This window comes from Lagopus leucura, unplaced genomic scaffold, assembly GCF_019238085.1.
Source record: "Lagopus leucura isolate 7727_CA_CO unplaced genomic scaffold, USGS_WTPT01 Super-Scaffold_100019, whole genome shotgun sequence".
Classification (NCBI taxonomy): domain Eukaryota; kingdom Metazoa; phylum Chordata; class Aves; order Galliformes; family Phasianidae; genus Lagopus; species Lagopus leucura.
In genome coordinates this window covers 6,901,867-6,920,738 of record NW_024962273.1, presented here as the reverse complement: position 1 = coordinate 6,920,738, position 18,872 = coordinate 6,901,867, and the positions used below count along the sequence as shown (strand labels likewise).

Here is an 18,872-nt window from a genome sequence, read left to right as displayed (position 1 = left end):
CGCGAGCGGCGGCCGTTGGTGGGACGCGCTCCCGCAGCCCCGCGTGCACAGGAGGAGGTTTATTTAAGAAAATCGGTGAAAATCTCTTCAAAGTCGACGCGAGTTTACAGCGGAATGACTTAGAACAAATTGCACGAAGTATTAACGCAGACGATACAGTATCGTTTCGTAGATTAACAGGTGCTGGAGAAACCGCGGGGTCAGAAATAGCCCAAATATATCTGGTTCACAGGTCGCTGTACAAAAAGCAGTTATAAATACTTCACATCTCGAAAAAATACACCGAACCTTTGAAATAGACTTTCCCTCACGTATAAACAGCCTCTGTAGAAAAACAAAACCCGCAAAACAGGCGCCCGGCTGAGCGGCGCTGGCTCGTGCCCACCGCTCCTCACGCGTCACCACCACCAACTATTGCAGAGCTGACGGTTTAATGAGGACAAAACGGGGACAGAAGACAGCACAAGATTCGGGAACGGATGGGGAGCGATGATGAGAGGAGGTGGAGAGCAGCGCAGTGCTCCGACCCCGTCCTTCCCAGCCTGCACGTGAGCTGAGCACTCCGCGCCAGCAGCAGCACCGCCCCGTTATTCGTGTGCTCGCCATGCTGAAAGTAAACGCCTTCTGCAATAGGACACCTGTGGCGACACAGTAGCCGAAATGCACCTTTCCCCAGAGCGCTTGCATGGAATTGCACTAAAAATAAAAAATATATTTTGCAAAAGGTGTCTGCAAAGTTCCTTACAGATGATTCGCCAGGCTCAGGTTTATGGACACACAGTGTTTCTACATAGTTTTAAGACCAGAATAAGTATAAATCTTTTAAAAAAAAATCTACTAACTTTTCTGGTTAATATTAACATCAATTTAAGTCAGTAATCTGCCATTACAGGAGCATAGCACCAACGTAATATTTATTGCTGTCATCTCTCCCTACAAATATATCTTTCCAAAATATTTACACCTATACAAATATTCATAAAAGTGCAAAATTAAGACTTTTCTCTGTGTAGTCACTTGTGTGGAGCGTTGAGTCTCCTGTACTGAGACAAATGCGGTGCTGCCTTCCTTATTGCTGCGTCACGAAGACCAAAGCTGCGAACAGCCTGCCGTGGGCACAGTGACACGGGCTGAGTTCTGCTCCTACTCCGCACTCACTGCCCGCTCGCAGCTCCTAAGTGCTCCCTTTGCAGCCGGCTGAAAGCGCCCTCACACGTCGTTAGAGCCTTGGCTGGCACAAGAGGAGAAGCTGTCGTACAAAGAATCGCTCAGGGACTCCAAATTGTCCGCGTCCTGCCTTTCGGAGCTGTTTAAGGAAGATGCTTCCTTCTTTCCGCTTTCTTCCTTTTGTCCTTCAGCTTTGTTCAGGCAGTTCTTCTCCTTTTCTAATAGAAGTACGTTATTGCTGTTAAATTTATTGAGAGACTCCAGGGAAATTCTAGATAATCTAGTCTGAGAATCTTCTTTTGTTTCTTCAGTTTGCTTCAGTTTCTGTAATAAGTGAGAAAAGTATTAGAAACATATTTCTTAGAAAAGAAAGTTGTTCTACTACACCGTTAATTACCATCTTTCCAAAGTTCACAGGGTTAGAAGAAATAGATTATTAGATACTTAAATCTCCATTGTAATTAAATGGAACATTAATGCCTGTTTCAGGATAAATCACAGCTTCAAAGCTATGATTGTCTCATAGCTTCTGCTGAGGACTCCAAGAGACTCCAAATACAAAACAGTGCTACTAACATTAAAGTACATATCCTAGATTTGTATGTGTTAAGCATCTTCAGCATCTTCACAGTAATTTACATCTTCTCTAAGAATACTTTGGGGGTTATGTTTAAATGGGTATTTGTCTAAGAAGAATTTGGAGTCCGCCAAAAAAAGGCAGGTAGACATGGAGAAAACAGCATTTTCCATAACTTACAGACATAAATGAAAGTTGCTAGAAAATAACCTCACATTTTGCATGTATAAGCCTATTGATTTCCATGAACCCAAACCCTCTCTGATAGAAAAGAAAGCAACAAGACAGGAAATTACAGTGAACAGGGCCAATCCCCACAGGCCAGAATCAATCAGATATTGGCCAGGCCTACTCTGAGAAGTGCTGTAATTCTGCTGGAACACCGGACAGTGTATTAGCACATTATATTAAAAACTCACAGTAGGATTATACAAGAGCAATTTTATCCCTTTGTTACCTACTGGCATTTTCAATCAGAGATCTGACCAAGGAATAGTTAGGGAAAAGCTTAGGGAGCAGTTCAATAAAAATGACCTGCCTTCCATACACAGGGTGTTCCGAAGTCTCTGTAACTAACTGCTCTTACAGATAACATTATCACAGAAATACGAGATAACATTCAACATTTTATAGGGCGCTGGGAGAGGTAAGATGCGAGAGTTTCGAGATACGCTGTCAGAGTGCAAGCCATTGCTCATTTCCAGTATTACCATTAGATAACACGGACTGCATCCGTAAATTACTGTCAGTCTAGGACATTAGTATTTTGGTTTAGATAGAAAGTGAAATGGTAGTCTAAGCACACTGAGAACATAACACGGCCAGGTGTATGGATGCTGTGCGTCACTCGGTCTGCAGTTGTGAATGTTCATTAGAATTTCTGGAAAAATCCAGGTTTCAAGTAAGTCACTTCATGCCTGAGGGGCTGCTTGTCCTTGGAAGTCTTGGGCAAGAGGGACACCTTGCTACATAGTTGGATTGCTTGTTTTTATGGATATTTATATAAAAATGCCGATCTAATGATTGTTGACATTATGATCTTGTTGTTTTTCATAAACTAACAAGGCCTGGTTAGCATGTTGATATCAAATGCTTCAAACAAGCTTAAGCAAAGCAGTAGGAGATGCTAAAGTCATTCGGTTCATCATATTTGATTCTGACTTTACATCTTCACTTTCTAGAATGATAATATTTTCTGAAAAAGAGGAATATTACCCTTGGTAGCAGTAACAAACACGAATTTAAACCCTTTCATAGAAATTTAGCTTAAAAACTTTAGCTTGAAAAGTTATTATCTTTAGTATTTAAAATATTACATATTATTGTCTAAACAGCTGTTTCACTTCTGCGCATGTCAGATGAGAAAAATCTCAGATACAGCATCAATAAAATACATATTTGTGCTTTCTGGAGAGACCTACAATGTTTGGTGTACAGAGCAGTTCAGATGAAGACTCACAATAAGAATGGATCTTTGGCCAGCTGAAGGATAGATCTGAATCACAGGACAGACTGGAATGAACTCATTGGTATATTCTACATACAAGCAGTATCAATCATTTATTATACTTCACATGTACTGCTCAGACTAAAATCCTGCTTAATCACATCCTAGTTTGTCATTTAATATGAAGCTAACAGTTAATAAAATTTATTAGAGAAACTGCAGAGAAGTACAGGGAACTCTACAAATTTTAAGTAAAATCACTGAAGCAAATGAAATTGAAGTGAACTGAAACGTAGCCTATCAATGCAACCCACTGGCAAAAGATACACAGAGTACTGAATAGTGTGGGACTCACAAATTTCATGCATGTAAGTGCAAGTGCTACTATTATAGTAGCACCTACTATACATGAGGTAAAGCAACAAAGGAAAAAAACCTAAAAGTCGTAGCAAAATAACTAGATACAATAATTGTTTCAGGACACCCAGTTGTTCTTTTTCCATGACTTCATGCTCAGTTGTCAAAAAAAAAAAAAATTCTGCACTCCTTTCTTTGACACCTTACTGAAATACTATGCAAATATGTGTAAGAAATGCTCACGATCTGGAAAGTAATACTTAGGCTTTTTTTTAATTGAGGCAGTCTGCTTGCATGCAATACACTTCCAGGCATTGTATTAACTCTAGGAGCAAGGACCACCAATTATTGCTAATTCGATAATTAAACCAGAACGTGAGGACATTTAGGCAAGGAATATTAATATGCTAGAACTGTACTCAGATATCTGATACAATAAGAGTGATCTTATCTCACAATTTTATTACTACAGCTCACTTTAATAATCTACTAAATTTTCTGTTAAAACACATTTGGGATAATAACTCATACAATATACTTGCAGCCATAAAATTCAAATATGACATTCCAATCCTTGGCATGTGGAAGAAAACTCATTCACATCCTGAGCTCCATGGGAAAAAATAAAATGTTTATGCAATGAAACTAATGTACGCATCTCCTTCATCAGCAAGTCATTTTGCTTCCACGGTAACAAAATTATGTATGTTCCTAGAGGTGAAAAGACACTGATAATTTCTGTAAACTTGGTGCCTCACAGCAAATGTCAGTTCTGGTTCTTTAAGAATCTTTTCTCTAGTTACTATAGATACAGCTTGGAAGAATTACTAGAACATTTACTTAGATCCATCTTTCATTGTTTCCTGTTTTTCACAGCAGATGCAACAGTTGCTAGATTAAACAAAAGTCAAAACCAAAACAACTATTAGAATCTGTTGATCAATCACGTAAGCATGTGGTTGAATAGCATCTCTACATATAGTTTTGTCTGTGAAGGTATGCTATGACTTCAGCAGACACAGATACAGCAAAGAACAGGGGCTGGCCCAAAGATGTTACTTTTGTGCGTTTTACAGCAGATAGTTCACTAATGCACTTGGGAGTCACAGTAGTTTTTTTCCTGCAGATAAGGAACATTTTGGCAGCAGATCACATACATTTTGTATCTGTGAGAACTGGGTGAGTTTTGTAACAGCGTACAGAGCACCCAGCCTCAAAGTCCTGGGCTTCAGTAAAATCTTTCCCATATTTACCATGGCTTTCTGCATAATGAACAGGTGCTTTTATCACCATAGGAGAGATAGACAGTATTTTGTTGAGTGTTGCCAGAAGGGCTAAGATGGGACCAACAGTGTTCTTGATCTCAGAAGTAACACTTAAAGCCATTTCATCCCGAAGGTGTTGACTCTGCTGGTGACTATTTTGCACCTGTTCTATGAATACATAAAGTGTTTACTGCATTCAGCATGATCATTTATGAATTCCTAAATTCAGGGAAAAGATGTAGTCACAGATTTTGGCCCAAGCCAGAAGAGGTTCAATTCAGGAAGGATTTTCACAGTGTCTTTGTAATATCAATGGCCCATCATCCTAAAGCAGATCGGTTTACAGCTCATTTTACTTATAATAACTTTATGTTTGGATAGAAAACCCACACCATTATGGTCTCAAGGCAGGAGCAGCATTTGTTCTATTCTGTGTAAGTGGAGAGCTTCCCACCTGGAGTTCTGGAGCTAGTCATTATGGGATGCCTTATACCACCTGAGAGCACTGACTGGTTGTTAGGAGAAACTCTACCTGACATAATACAGACATTCATCACGAGTCACATCGCTTCAAAATAAATTCATGAGTCACGAATCAGAATAATGCTTTCCTTGTTGGCATCATCCTAAAGGGAATAACTAAAAGCCATTAGCGATATAATAAAATCTGGCATGTCACTTCAAGCACAGCAAATTAGGAAAACACAACTAGCCTGCAGCTCCACTGATACAGTATAAATAGGTGTTATTTCTACATTAATACATCAAAATAGATTTTTCTTAAACTTTACAAATGAGAGGTTACATGTGGGGAGAATGCATTTTCAGTGCTGTGTGATCAAGGACTAGTCACAGCTGTGCAGAATGGCAGGAGGATTTTGCAGGTCTAACAGAAGGTGCACAGTAGGACAGACTAGTTCATGGGTACAAAGGACTCCACAGTTGGCATGCAGAAAGGAAAGCAAGAGCAAGTCCATTTCTTCCTTTATGCAGTCACATGCAGAAGCTCCAATTGCCTGCAGGTCAGGCTATGCTTATAAGGCATGCCACAGCCCAAAATTAGCAATGAACCATTCTGCAGGATAAATGCATTTTCCAGCTGTCTAAGTTTAGTTAGCCAGCAGTTTAAGGGGCTCAGAGTCAGTTACACACAAGAATAAAATGAACTTTATTTACGTCTCTCATGCACTGGGCAATTTAGTTTTTAGATTAACACAAAAGCAAAAAGGGCACTGCTTCAAGTGAAGTGTAACTGCAAAACACTGTTGGGTAAAAGCAACTAAATTGCTACGAGAATTAAATATAGATCAACAGAATCAATATTTAATTGTATAACTCAAGGTCTTTCATTTTAGGTCTGATCTCTAATAGGAAGTACAAATTATCTTTGCATTTTTTTCTGTTATTAGTTGAAATTTTATTGTCAGTGAGAACAATTTTCTAAATTTTTACCTTTTTAAAAGTTCTATTTGTTATTTTGTCTACTTACTTTCAAGGCAAACTTGATCACACAGAGCCATTGCTTATTACTTTACATTCAGTTTTACCATTTTAGATATCCTGCAGTCCTGTAATTTGTATTTATGACACAATGGGTCTAAGTGGGATTATAGCATTACATAGAGCGCTCATATATAATGTGTTCAGTAAGGTGTACTGAGATGCAGAGCACTGTTCTGATCAGGTATATATTGGTATATATTGGGACTGGAAGTAGATCTGAAGCAGCCTCTCTATGGTGTTACACCATTGGTCTGTAGATTTTTGTGCCATGTAGAAAGGTGTAGCACAAAAAGAGCTCACTTCGGTCTTCTATCGTGTGTCAGCTTTCTGTCAGCTGGCCAGGACAGAATGCAAGGGCAGACTGTGGAAAGTAAGTCTCATTTAACCAGACTGATAGGAATATCAGGTGGACAGGTAACACTCTGAAGTGAAAGCAGTCACACAGCCACATGCAGGAGACTACAAAGGTGAAAGCTGTAACCGCATGACCTCTGCTGTATTACAGACTTCTGCTGTATCACAGCTGAGCTAAAAATGTGACGTTTGAACTTCTTTCTCTTTAAAGCATAACCTTCAATAATAAGTTAAGACTTGCTCTCCCCTGTATATCATCAGAAGCCTTCATCTATTTTCTCAATTGACAGTAAAATAATTATTGAAATAATGAATCACACTTCTTTTCCCCACTTGAGCAGAAACCCCATGATATTTTGCGATGGCACAAAAATGACATTCTCAAAGAAACATCATCAGATTTTCAAGACAAACAATACTTGCTGACTTCTTTTCTTGGGGAAAAAAAAAAAAAAAAAAGATGTATTGATATGGAGTATTTTTAAGCTCATTAGTCTCACACAGCAGTGTATGAGAAAGCCATATATACATGGGTGAATACTGACCACATTTGACTTTATGGGTAATATAAAAACAACAAAACAGAACCAAAGCTAACCCAATGTATTTAAGTGTAACAATCTAGAAATATATTTAAATTTTAGGAGATCATTCCTGATGGTCCTGAATTGTAAGAAAATTACCTTAGAGGAAATAAAGCTGATTAGCATGAACCGTGTATAACTTGTAGCTGCAGATCTGGAGAAAATAGCTGTTGCTTAATGAATAGGGGACTGAGGAACTGAGACTTACATTGTCTGGCTTGAATCCTCGTGTGGTTTACATGATAAAATGTCTTAGTGAACTGCGCCTTGTGCTTTTAAAAGCACAGTTCTCACAAAGTGATGAGATGACTGGGTGCATTCAGCACTCTAATGCCAAGAATGCCATCTTCACAATTTACAAAGAACATGACTTCTATGTTGATAGGACAAAACTGTTTGACCTGATTAGGCATATAAAAACCCTCTCTGAACTTCTGCATAATTTAATAAAGATGAACTTTTAGGTCCCAACTTCAAGGTAAGGTAAGTCTAACCTTTTACCTTTTGCTCAATATGAAAGGAATGTCACAAATATGGTTGTTGTCTCACAAAGCATCAGAATGGCCACAGGGTGGATCAACAATGTGTGGGCAAAGTTTATTTAAAACTTTGTAAGGCAGCATAATAAAGCATAAAGGCCCTGCACGTGGCAGGGGGGTTGGAGATTCATGATCCTTGAGGTCCCTTCCAACCCTGGCCATTTTGTGATTCTGTGATAATCCCTTGGAAACTGGTAATTACATTGGTAATATACAGGTGCTCAGTCAAGTGTGTTCAGGGGGATATATTAAAAAGAAAATAAATTGAATACATACTTTTTCCAGAAGATAATCAGGACCTGGTTCTGTTCACATTGGTAGAATGACCAATTATGCTTCTCACAGAAGGAACATGCCCACTAGAAGCAATGCTCACTGCAACCCGAGGCTCATCACATGGCATTAAGGAAGAGGCATCCATGGTGAGAAAGGAAGCTGATCCTCAGTTTTTAGAACATAAGAGACTGAACATGAACAAGGCATGCAGAGGATACTTTGCTTTACTTTTCAGAGATCCTTTTAGCTTTACTCACGGAGGGAGTTCAATAACAAAATTGTACTTATTTTTCAGTGAAGGGAAAAAAAAGCACAGTAAAAAAAAATCACGCTGAAAGATAAGTTTGGCAACAAAGTTATTGGACATGAGAGCCATTTTAAATTCTGTACTATCCCTTTATTTTTAGGGGCATTTTGTCAGCGATAACCTGCTGAACGTTATTGGAACAATGTGGTCCTCACCTCCACTGATCAGCCATCAGAGTTAATTTTACCACACAATATTTTAGTATAAAGAGGTTTGTCCTGCTGAGGAGTTATTTTGATGAAGGTGTTGATGCTTGTTTCAATAAAGAATGGGCTTTATAAACAATGGATTACAGTTTTAGCCTAGACTAAGGGCTTGGAGGAATCTTTTTTCAATTGAGACATCCAATTAGAATAGCATCAAGGAGGGGGAAAAGCGTAGTAAAATAATGATTTTTGAAAGCTAATGCAAAATTGAGCTCTTAGACAAATTCTATCCAACATTAGACCGTAGCAAAAAAAAAAAAAAAAAAAAAAAAATTGTCTCAAATCCAGTAAATGCAGGATCATACTCATACAACATGTAATTTCACTGACATTTTCAGTAATCGGGGTCATTTTTCTGTATGGTTGAGCTATTCTCAGACTCTTGTTCCTACGTATTAGCTGTGTTCTTACCTGTCTTCATCCCCCACCTTTGGCTTTTTTGAACAAGACTATTTATTTTGGTAATTACAAGGGCACTTATCTCCTCACTCTAGTGATGTCTGAGTTCCTGGCCTGTAATGTCTGCATGTCAATCACCCAGCATACTGATGGAAAACGGAATTGCTCTTCAAGACTTATACTGCAAATGGCAGTTGGCAGTGGGTAGTAATTTTCCACACTAGTAATCCTCTCTTTTGAGCTCTGGACCAGATTCACTTCAGGTTACCTCTGAATACCCAAGGTACATCAACTGAGCTAGGGACAAAAGGACAGAAGGTGCAGATCAAGACAGAGGGATGTTAAGCAGCAGGACCAAGAGTGAATCAGCAGTATGAAGACACAAAGTAGTAATAATTCTCCCAGTTATGAGAACTAGCTTGTCATATGCACAAATAGGGCTGCCATATCTGCAGGTGAGTTCAACGAGTACAAATCTGTGCTGGAAGATTTGCAGAGGAAAAGAGGGGAATGTCCTTCTTACAAGTTCTAAAGATGATTCACAAACGTCATTTAAACTCAGAATTGAGCTTCACAGAAAACATTTTTCTCATTTTTAGTCTCTTATGAGGACAGCTGGGAAGAGAAAAACAATCTTTCCAGACCCATCAGTCCCCTTCTGCAAGACTGCACATTCGGTCACCGTGGAGGGAACCTCCATATGATGTGTACTTGGTGCATGCACGTCAGAATGACATCTCTTCCAAACTCTCGCCAAGCAGAACTATAGATTTTCTTTATTCTTAAAAAAAGTCTTAATTATGTGCTTAACCCCTAACCCCATTCCAACAAAAGAGTTTGTTTAGAACCTGTCATTTTTCTCTCCATTCCAGATTTCAATTGAACTCCCTGCCAGTGGACTTTTTCACTTCGAATGAATCAAACCAAAAGTCACTGCCCTTTCTGTGACACCTGGCCTCTGGAAATAACTAACAAAGCTCCCCAGGTGTACCGTCTTACATTAGGAGGTAAATTGGGCCCTACCTCACTGACAGATGTGGCTTACAAGATGAAGCTAGGCAATCATGTCACAGGTGGCACTGGCAAGCAGTCCTGGAGGCAGCAGAGGGACAGGCTGTAAGCAGGCTGCCTTCTCAGTAGACCTGTTGCAGCTGAGCTATCTGCATGCTGTTTTTTGATCCTGGGCAATGAGACTACAAAAGTTCCCTCCTAATCAGAGCAAGGGACAGCACAGGTGCAACTAATGCATTTGCCATCTCTTAAGGTAGTATCACGATCTGCACAATTTTCAGTACTCATTCAAGCAAAGCATGAATTGCAGAGTGGAAACTTGTGCTTAGGTTCATCTGCTATCAAATCCTACCTAATAGTACAGATATTTATATGCACTTTCTAAACCTATGCAAACAATTTATTTTTGCTGAAGGGCAGAGAATTTGAGTGGCAGAGGCACAAAAACTTTGAGCAAAAGTTTTAGATAAACGTTGTAGAACCAAACTGAAGGAGAAATTTTCTCTTGCAACATTTAGTTCATTTCAGTACATCCAGTCATATCAATAAAGAGTCCACAGTATAAGTCAGCTAGAAAATAGATGCTATGAAGGATGTTCCATTTTATGTGGTTTGAATTTGATTGGTGATTAGTCTTGGCAGTTAAACCACATGGGAATAGTAATCAAGGTTTCTCTGCTGCAGTTCTGTAACAACTGAAAAACACTGTTGGCTCATGTCCCATACCATGATGGGATATTAACCTAAAATCTAATTAATCTATGAATGAATTACGGTTCTAGAAATATACTATATTATAATCAATTCTAAGTGAGTTCCTAACAGAAGATAAGATGAAGAAAAAGCTGTAAAATTACTAGGGGTTGATAAATTCTGTTTACTATGACTGATGATTTTTAGGGGGGATAATTTTACAATCCATCAAACTTTTGTCAGTTCAAGAATCATGCTGCCAAACGTATGCAGTAAATTAATTTTTAAATTTACATATTTATTAAAAATCTTATTGAAAACAGCAGGAAGTAAGCCCTGTTTGAATAATAAAATAACTTGTTATTCTACTGGAAAGAAAACAAAAAAAAATAACACAACAGCCAACCTTCTATTACGATGATTTTATAGTAAGGCAATAATTACAAACAGCTACATGGATTAGTTAACCAAACAATGTATTAAATAGCCAACCAAAAATTAATCAAGAATTAGAAAAAAAAAACAAACAAAAAACAACAAGAAAAAGTTGTTGGAAGATAATCAAGTAAAAAAATGTAATTAAAAAGCTGAGAAATTCATGGCTGTTTCAGATGTGCTTGAGGACATATTTGCTAACACAGAGGCCTGCTGGCATAAGCTCCTAGATTCCTTCAAAGGCACGGGGACCTGCAGGTGCCCGCTGCATGGCACCCTGCTCAAGGTGCTGGAGAGGAAAGGAGCCTCAGCAATGTAGGCCTGCACACACAAATGTGGCCAGAGCTTTGCACTGCTGGCTCAGAAGGTCATTTTGTGACCCAAGTTCCTGCTTAGTGCCCAAAATGGCAGAATTGGGAAGAACAGTGGTACGAATTGAGCAAGTAAAGGGCTTCAGAGTTCTTGGCCGTGTTTGTTTGCAAGGCCTCAATTCTGTGTTACCCAAAAGTTATGTTACAGTGCTTTTCTGCAGCAACTTTCACATATTTGCTCTACTGCTAATTCCTTATCCCACAGACATGCTCCAGGTATTAAAGGAGCAGTGGTATCCTCCTTTTTTCTTCCCCTAGACTCACCTCCACTGTTATTCCAGTTTTGATTGACTACCACCATCACTGATGATTCTCTTGCTCTATTAAAATGCTCACTTTTTCTAAGATGCTACTTTGCACAAACACAAACAAAACACATACATCCATCTAGCCTACATCCATCAGAAGCCAGAACTGTACAGCTGCCACAGCTCTGCTTCCTCGCTCAGCCCTCCCAATTGTCTCGTGCTGGACTGACATCATGGAAGGGGCCTCTTTGTTTGACTTATGGAGTACCTGGTACATGCCCGAATACTGAAGCCTGATTACTTGAGAGGATCCATGTCATTTGGAGCATCTGACACAGTTGTCAGTTACTGGTTGAAAATAGTATGCCTATGCTGGTGGTGACAATCTCAAGATAGAAACAAGCTAAAACTAGGTTTAATATTTTGGCCAGTGGAATAAAATGTATACTGATGGAAAAAATATAGATTGCTGCTAATCTCCTACTAAGGAAAGGATACAGTCCTGGGGTGTGACCCAGAACTATATGGATTAATGCAAAAGGAGATGTGAGATAAGACTATAAGCAGAGAATTGGCAATTCTTGTCACAAATGCAGACTGCAGATAATATTCCTTTGCCTAGCTCTAAATGATGGTCAAAAAGAAGCACAGTGAATAAATAACCAGAATAACGCTGAGCATTGAGAAGACCACTGCTGGAAATGCAGATGGATGTTCCTACAGCCAGGAAATTTATGAAGTGTTCAGCTTGCCTCCCAACTTAAAAAAATAAAGCAGTGATACATGTTGTGATTAACAAACATATCATTTGGGTGTTATTTGGAGGAATGCTGGTCTGTGTTTTTAGGTTTGTTTGCTTCATCCTTTAGATACGTCTGTTTGTGGTCAAGAGAACTACCCTACTTTGTTTGAAGCAGGCATAGAAAACGTCATTCACTTGGATCTGGTCAAGACATTAGTGGTTGCAGACTCTCTTTGAGGGGCACAGCCTGGAAACAGCAAGGAGTGAAAGCCAAATGTACTCGACAGTCCTTTGTCTTTCCACCTTTGCCTTCAGTTCAGGCTATGCAGCCAACAGGATCTAAGTGGCAAACACTTGTGCTGAATCTATTCAAGCTATAAAAATCTCCTATTAGAATGTGAGATGTTTTTATGACAAGGCCTTGTTTGGTTGCTTTCCAGAGAAAGGAAGCACAGTAGAAGTATATGCTGGGAACCACAGTTCTGCAGGGTCTGATTCCCTCTTTGGCTGTAAGGAAATTTTTGTCAGGAATGATCAAAGTAGGAATTCAGCATGGAGATGTGAACTCAGTCTCCTCCCTGTGGACTTCCCTGCAGTGACAGAATAATGTAGTATTTTTTTTATGTTGATTTTGCTTCAGTCTGAATATATATAAATACAGAAATGTAGAAGTGAAGGGACAGCCAGCTACATGAGTGCATTTTCTGTAGAAATGCTTTAGAAGATTTACTGACCTACCAATATCAGGTTACTGTAGTATTAATGCTGAAAACTGTTGTGAAAACTGGTAATGCAGAACATGTTCCTATGCCTAAAACAGAGATGATAATATTGTTAATATAATAGGCCACTAGGAGGACTAAAATACAACTGGAATTCATGCATTTATGCTGTAGAGGTAATATGCGCTCATTTTCTGAATGACCAAAGATGGCACAAACAGGAAAACTGGATAAAAATACTCAATAAAGTAGTTCCCAAGCTCTATTGGCAAATAATTTGAATACTGTTGCTGAAAATTAACAGACATCTGATATTTATTGGAATATAAATCCACTTTTAAAGATGTTGATTTTCTTCAGTGTTTTAGATTATTCAGGGTTTGAATTCTTGTAAGAATGGAATAAAAACTTTGGCCATGCAGCTTTGAGAAGAGCTCTGCATGGACAGCAGGACTGCTGAAGGCAGCATAGCTCTGCTAATGCAAAACTTATGGAAGGACCAGGGTGGAAGTTTGCTTCTCACGTTCTGAAAGTTCCTTAGCAATGGCTTGTGGTTAGCTCTTGTGATGCAAGACACTATCTTGAGTAAGAGTTCTTGATGAATATATTAAGTGATTATTTGCTTAGCATCACTACAGAGCCCCATCAACGTCCTCAAAGCATTCTGCTACAAGTACAAGGTTAAATTCTAAATGTAGATGGAAGGTATTTCTTATATTCTTTATTTTTAAAAAGGGGAATTTAATAGCAAAAGAGATTTAGCAATTTGGTCAGACAGCCAGAACATTATTCTGATCTCTACAGTCCCGCACTCCTAACTGCTAAGCTCTTTGTTTGAATTTGAAAATTCATTTCTTTTTTCTTTGCAGGCAGAAAATTCTCCGTGGAAAGACAGAGGCAGAGGCCTGTATTGTTCTCTTTACTAGAGTGCATCTGCAATGCTCCTCACTGTACAGGACCTGGCATTTGATTCAGTGTATGTGGTAGTTAATCAAATGTTTTGCACTGACTTCAGTAGACTTTGGATTAGACTCTTAATGCATTAGAGAGATGAATTATTTAACTTACTGAGTTCCCCTAGAAACAAAATATTGAGCTGCAAACAAAGCTAACAAACACCAAATGGGATACCATCTGCTGCAATGAACAAACCACAACCAGTTTCCCCCATGCTTGAGAGTCTTCCAAAATGAAATTTGAAATAGGTTTGTTAAACTCCCAACTGTCTCACAAAATTGGCTTAGCACAGGTTAGCAAATGCTAATGCCACGAGCAACAGCAAGCCAGACTATGATATATCAATTGGAATTGTCTCTAATTTTATTTCAATTGGACATCTCTGTCTGAAAGCTCAGGGGATTTCTGCTATCCAGAGCCTAAGGAGCCAATGGAGAAGTTTCTCTTGATCCTCTGTGTCCTAGGGCTATGGATACTGACTAGTTTCTTCCCCCGAGTAAATATGCATGATAATTATCTATAGTGATGCACTCATAAACCTGGATCCTTCTAGCCTTTGATGTCTAGGCTCCATACCAGATAACCTTCTGGGGAACAAGATACAGAAGTGAAAGAAGTTCTATCTCTTGCAGCAAAGGCAAAAGCTACCCAAAATCCCGAGTCCAAAGTACCAAAGTTCGTGGCTCTGTTGAGTGTGTAGGCTCTCAAACACTTTCACAGGGACAGAAGGACAATGCACTGCACCATCAGTATTAGCTCCCCTTCCACTTAAAAAATAAACACTGAGAAACCAAGTACTTTTATGTAACATGAGAGAAAAACACATCAAACCAACAGTATTTGCCCTGTAGAATGAGACAAGTAGATAAATGTCTTCATAGGTAAATTTTCTACATACCTAGACAACTTCATCTTCCAGTATCACCCCAACAAGTGATGACATTATTAAGAACAAACAGGACTTTGGAAGACTATTCAGTCTTTATCCGATAACAAGAAAGGTTACAGCTCTCCACATTACTCAGCTGTTTTAGATGGTGACTGCTGTTCTTTGGCTTGCTCTGCTGCCTCTGTTTTCATCACTGTGCTAATGATGGCATAATAGATTCCATTTTTTCTTGCAATAGAATTCATTTATAGAAATACAGTATTATAAAATTTGAACTCTCTGGTACCCTATCTTGTTAAAGTGGTTCTCAAGAACAAGAAAAGGATGGATGATGTTCCAATAATAGTAATAGTAAAAATATTCAGTAAAATGATATAAGTGATACAGTTACAGCACTTTCGAGTTGCTCATTCTCTAACGGTATGGAAAATGCAATTAAAAAATGGGCTTAGAAGTACAAACAGTTTCATTATGATATGATCTTAGCTGTAACATTTTAGGACCAGATTAAAAAAGACGGAGTATTTGGCCTTCCCTTTAGCCCATGGGAAATTGCCTGCTGACGTTCTGTGACACTGCCCACAGAGCCAATGTACAGCAGGAGCAGAAGGATGCTACCGGTCTGAATTCTGCCTGACAGAGGGAAAACATCCAAACCAATTTTTAAGCATCTATGTAAACACCATTATTTTCACAGGATCCAATGTGCAAAGCTCTAAAAAAAGCTGCAGATTTCTAGCACCCTCAAAAACTGGGCAGCCAGTGTCTAAATATGAATTTAGGTACTGCCATTAGGAAACAAATGAAGCTTGAAAAAACTGGCCTGCATTTGTACTGATTAGGGCTGCAGGTAAGGGTGCATTTGGCAGCTAGGCTACACAGGGCAAAATAATGCTTGCAATAGTGATTAGGAAGTATGTGCTGGCTGCTTAGCTACTTCGTCAGTTTCAGGCATTGTCTGAAAAGCTCTTACATCTTAGATCTGCTTTGCATCTTAGTACATGTGCTACAAACAAGCCTCCTGGTCTGGTAACTTCTGCATATTCTATGTCTTGCTGAATTTTAGACACGTTATTAGAAATGTCACAGACTATTAATGCATGATTAACATTTAAATTCTAAAATACTCAGCCATATAATATATTCATATCTAATTTCTTCATTCCCTCCCACTTCCACTATATATTCTTCATCCACACAAATCCATTTAATGTCTTTTTTTACAGTTGGATCCATACTGAGTACTCAATGACACGTGCAATAAGATAACAGAAAAAACTCTTCTAAATGTTTGACTGATAAATATTCAGACAATTCCACAAATAGTCACTTCAGGCTTTAATTACTGAGAATAAAAGTAGAGGAGGTAAGAAAAGTTCTGAAGGCTACAGCTTTTTATAGCACCTAGAAGTTTTGGTGACCTCTATCAGTGCACAGGGAAAGACTGGAGTAGCCCAGGCAGTATGGGGGGCTGAGCTGTGCAGATGTGTCTCAGAGCTGAAGGGAGAGCAGTTTGGGCTGGGGGAACTGTAACATGACACAGAAACATGCAGCACTCTTAGCTTTTGTGGAAGTTAAGTAGGTACCTAAGATATGTAGCCAAATCTTAGAAGCTTTACAAACTTCCCTGTGTCACTTACTGCTTATATGTTTGCTAAATCCCACGTTTATTTGACCCACCAAACACAAATCTTGCTTTCCATCAAAACAACTCCACAAAGCCATGAGTTCATGTAACATGGACAAAATACAGTAAGAAATAGAATATTTTCCTTCAGCACTTACCATAAATGAGAATGCTTAAGCTTAAAAAAATACCTAATATTTTTCAGCACAATGCAGACAATCTCAGTGTCACACTGCATGAAATCAAATATAACTTCTTATTTAAATAAAAGGTGAATCACTTTGGGGAGATAAAAATAGATGGTGGAACAAAGTGTGAACATCACCAAGCTATTGCAAAATGATTTTTGCAAATATGTGACATAAAATTTGCTCATATGAAAACAAAAAGCATCCTCTCAAAAAATCCTGTTTACTAACATATTTCCAGTGTACTGCCACAGTTGCTGCTAGGATCAGCTGTGCAACTTGTCCTCATGTATTTTGCTCGGAACAGAACGCTCACAGTAATGGATTGATCATTCCCTGCCCTTCCCTTCGTGATGTTTGAGTGCTTTATGCAAACACATCACTGTTATAGATGGAGAAGGCAAGTTTCAGCTGGAAACGCAATTCACAGAAGTATTACAGCATTATTCATCTCATTTAACTCTGCTAATCAGATGCTCCTCTTGGAGTGAAAATATTTTCCAGTCTCAGAAAACAAACAGCTCACTGAATACCTCTCTGCCTTACTGCTTTTCTCTCGATTGACTCAATCCAATGTTTATTGAATCCAATTTATTTTTAGCTTTTTATTAATAATATCATTTCTACCATTACTACAATTACACTGTCTTACAAGCTTACTAATATTCATCATTTACTGCTGCTACTGTGCCCTGGATTCCACTTTGGCTGACAGCATTATTATTATATTCCAATTCAACACAGAGAAATGAAATGAAAGCTTTATTTCCAGAGGACTGACGAGCGCCTGGTTACAAATGGCAGAAACATCAGTGCACTTTGGGCCATGCTGCAAACCACAGCAGCTCCATCTGCCAAACTTTTGTGGAACAGCTCAGAACATTTTCCACTCTGGGAAATCAGCTTGCAAATGATTCTTCTACTCAGTACGTGCTTCTGGTTCTTGTTAAAAGAAAGGATTTACCTAGTTAAGCCCGGGAGCCACAGTGTCTGTTAAATCCTTATGTAATCTTGAGTTTTGTAGGTAAACAGACATTTACAGTGCTCAGTGTCTGTCCCTGCAAGGCAGTGTGCAGTGTGATGCAAAGGTGTGGGTCAGCAATTCTCTGCCATGAGTTACCATGGGATTTGGCATTATGCGACTGTGCCATCAGCACCAGAACTGTACCTACATGCCTGGGATGCATCCTTAACTTTCCTACTGGAGCTGCAGCTTTTCACTTCCTCCGCATCTTCTCTCAGCCTCACATCCCAGCGATTCTCCCGCTAGCCTTGCACGCCATGTGTTCTAAATGCCACGCAGCCTGCTGTGCCGTGCCAAATGCTTCATGTCCCTCACCGATAGCCAAAGACTCTTTTAAAACTCGGTGCTAAAAGACATCTGAGTTAAAATGCCGCCACCTACCCATCCCCATAAATACACTAAACAAACATAAAATAGGGAGAACTTTTACACCAGCTGGAGGGCTAGGCAGAATGGGGTTTGGTGGCACAGTACTAACATTATGGAGTCTGTTACTGTTAGAACTGTATCAGCTTTTTTATGGTGTAACGTCCCTTGCATGATATTTAAAATGTTTTTCCTTCGGTGGACTCTCCCTTACATATGTCCTTTTCCCTTGCCAGAGCTTTTTTATGCTTAATCAAGTTATAGAAAATGTTATCACTCTCCTTGCTGCTGAACCACTCTCCACTGCATGCTATTTTTCTACAGCTCTCAGCAGTGAAAGAAGTTTCACTTGCCTCACCTAGAAGGCAGAGGGAAAGAAACGAGTCTCAGTATAACTGCAGCTTTTTATTGTTGCCAAGCTAGTTCCTCGGGCTAACTGTAAGAATGTTCTTCCACACTACACAACATTTCTTTTAAGTGATACACGTCAAGTGAGACTTTGGTCCCCGGAGACTGCCTAGCAGTCTTCAAATTGTTTGTTTTGCTGTCTCTTCACTTCAGCTTTTGGAGGCGACTTTGATGGCAAGATACGAGGAACAATGAGACCTGATTAGCAAT

General features: G+C 39.1%; 1 protein-coding gene across 2 annotated transcripts in view; it reads right to left on the bottom strand.

The window, feature by feature from the left end:
• Positions 1–139: 139 nt before the first annotated feature.
• Positions 140–18,872, bottom strand: part of NCKAP5 (NCK associated protein 5) — a 337,371-nt gene continuing 318,638 nt past the window's right edge. For both annotated transcript variants that reach the window (XM_042877826.1, XM_042877827.1), the window contains exon 20: positions 140–1,491. In XM_042877826.1, coding sequence (XP_042733760.1) covers positions 1,210–1,491 — 282 coding nt within the window. In that variant the 3' untranslated portion in view covers positions 140–1,209. The remainder of the gene's footprint in view (positions 1,492–18,872) is intronic.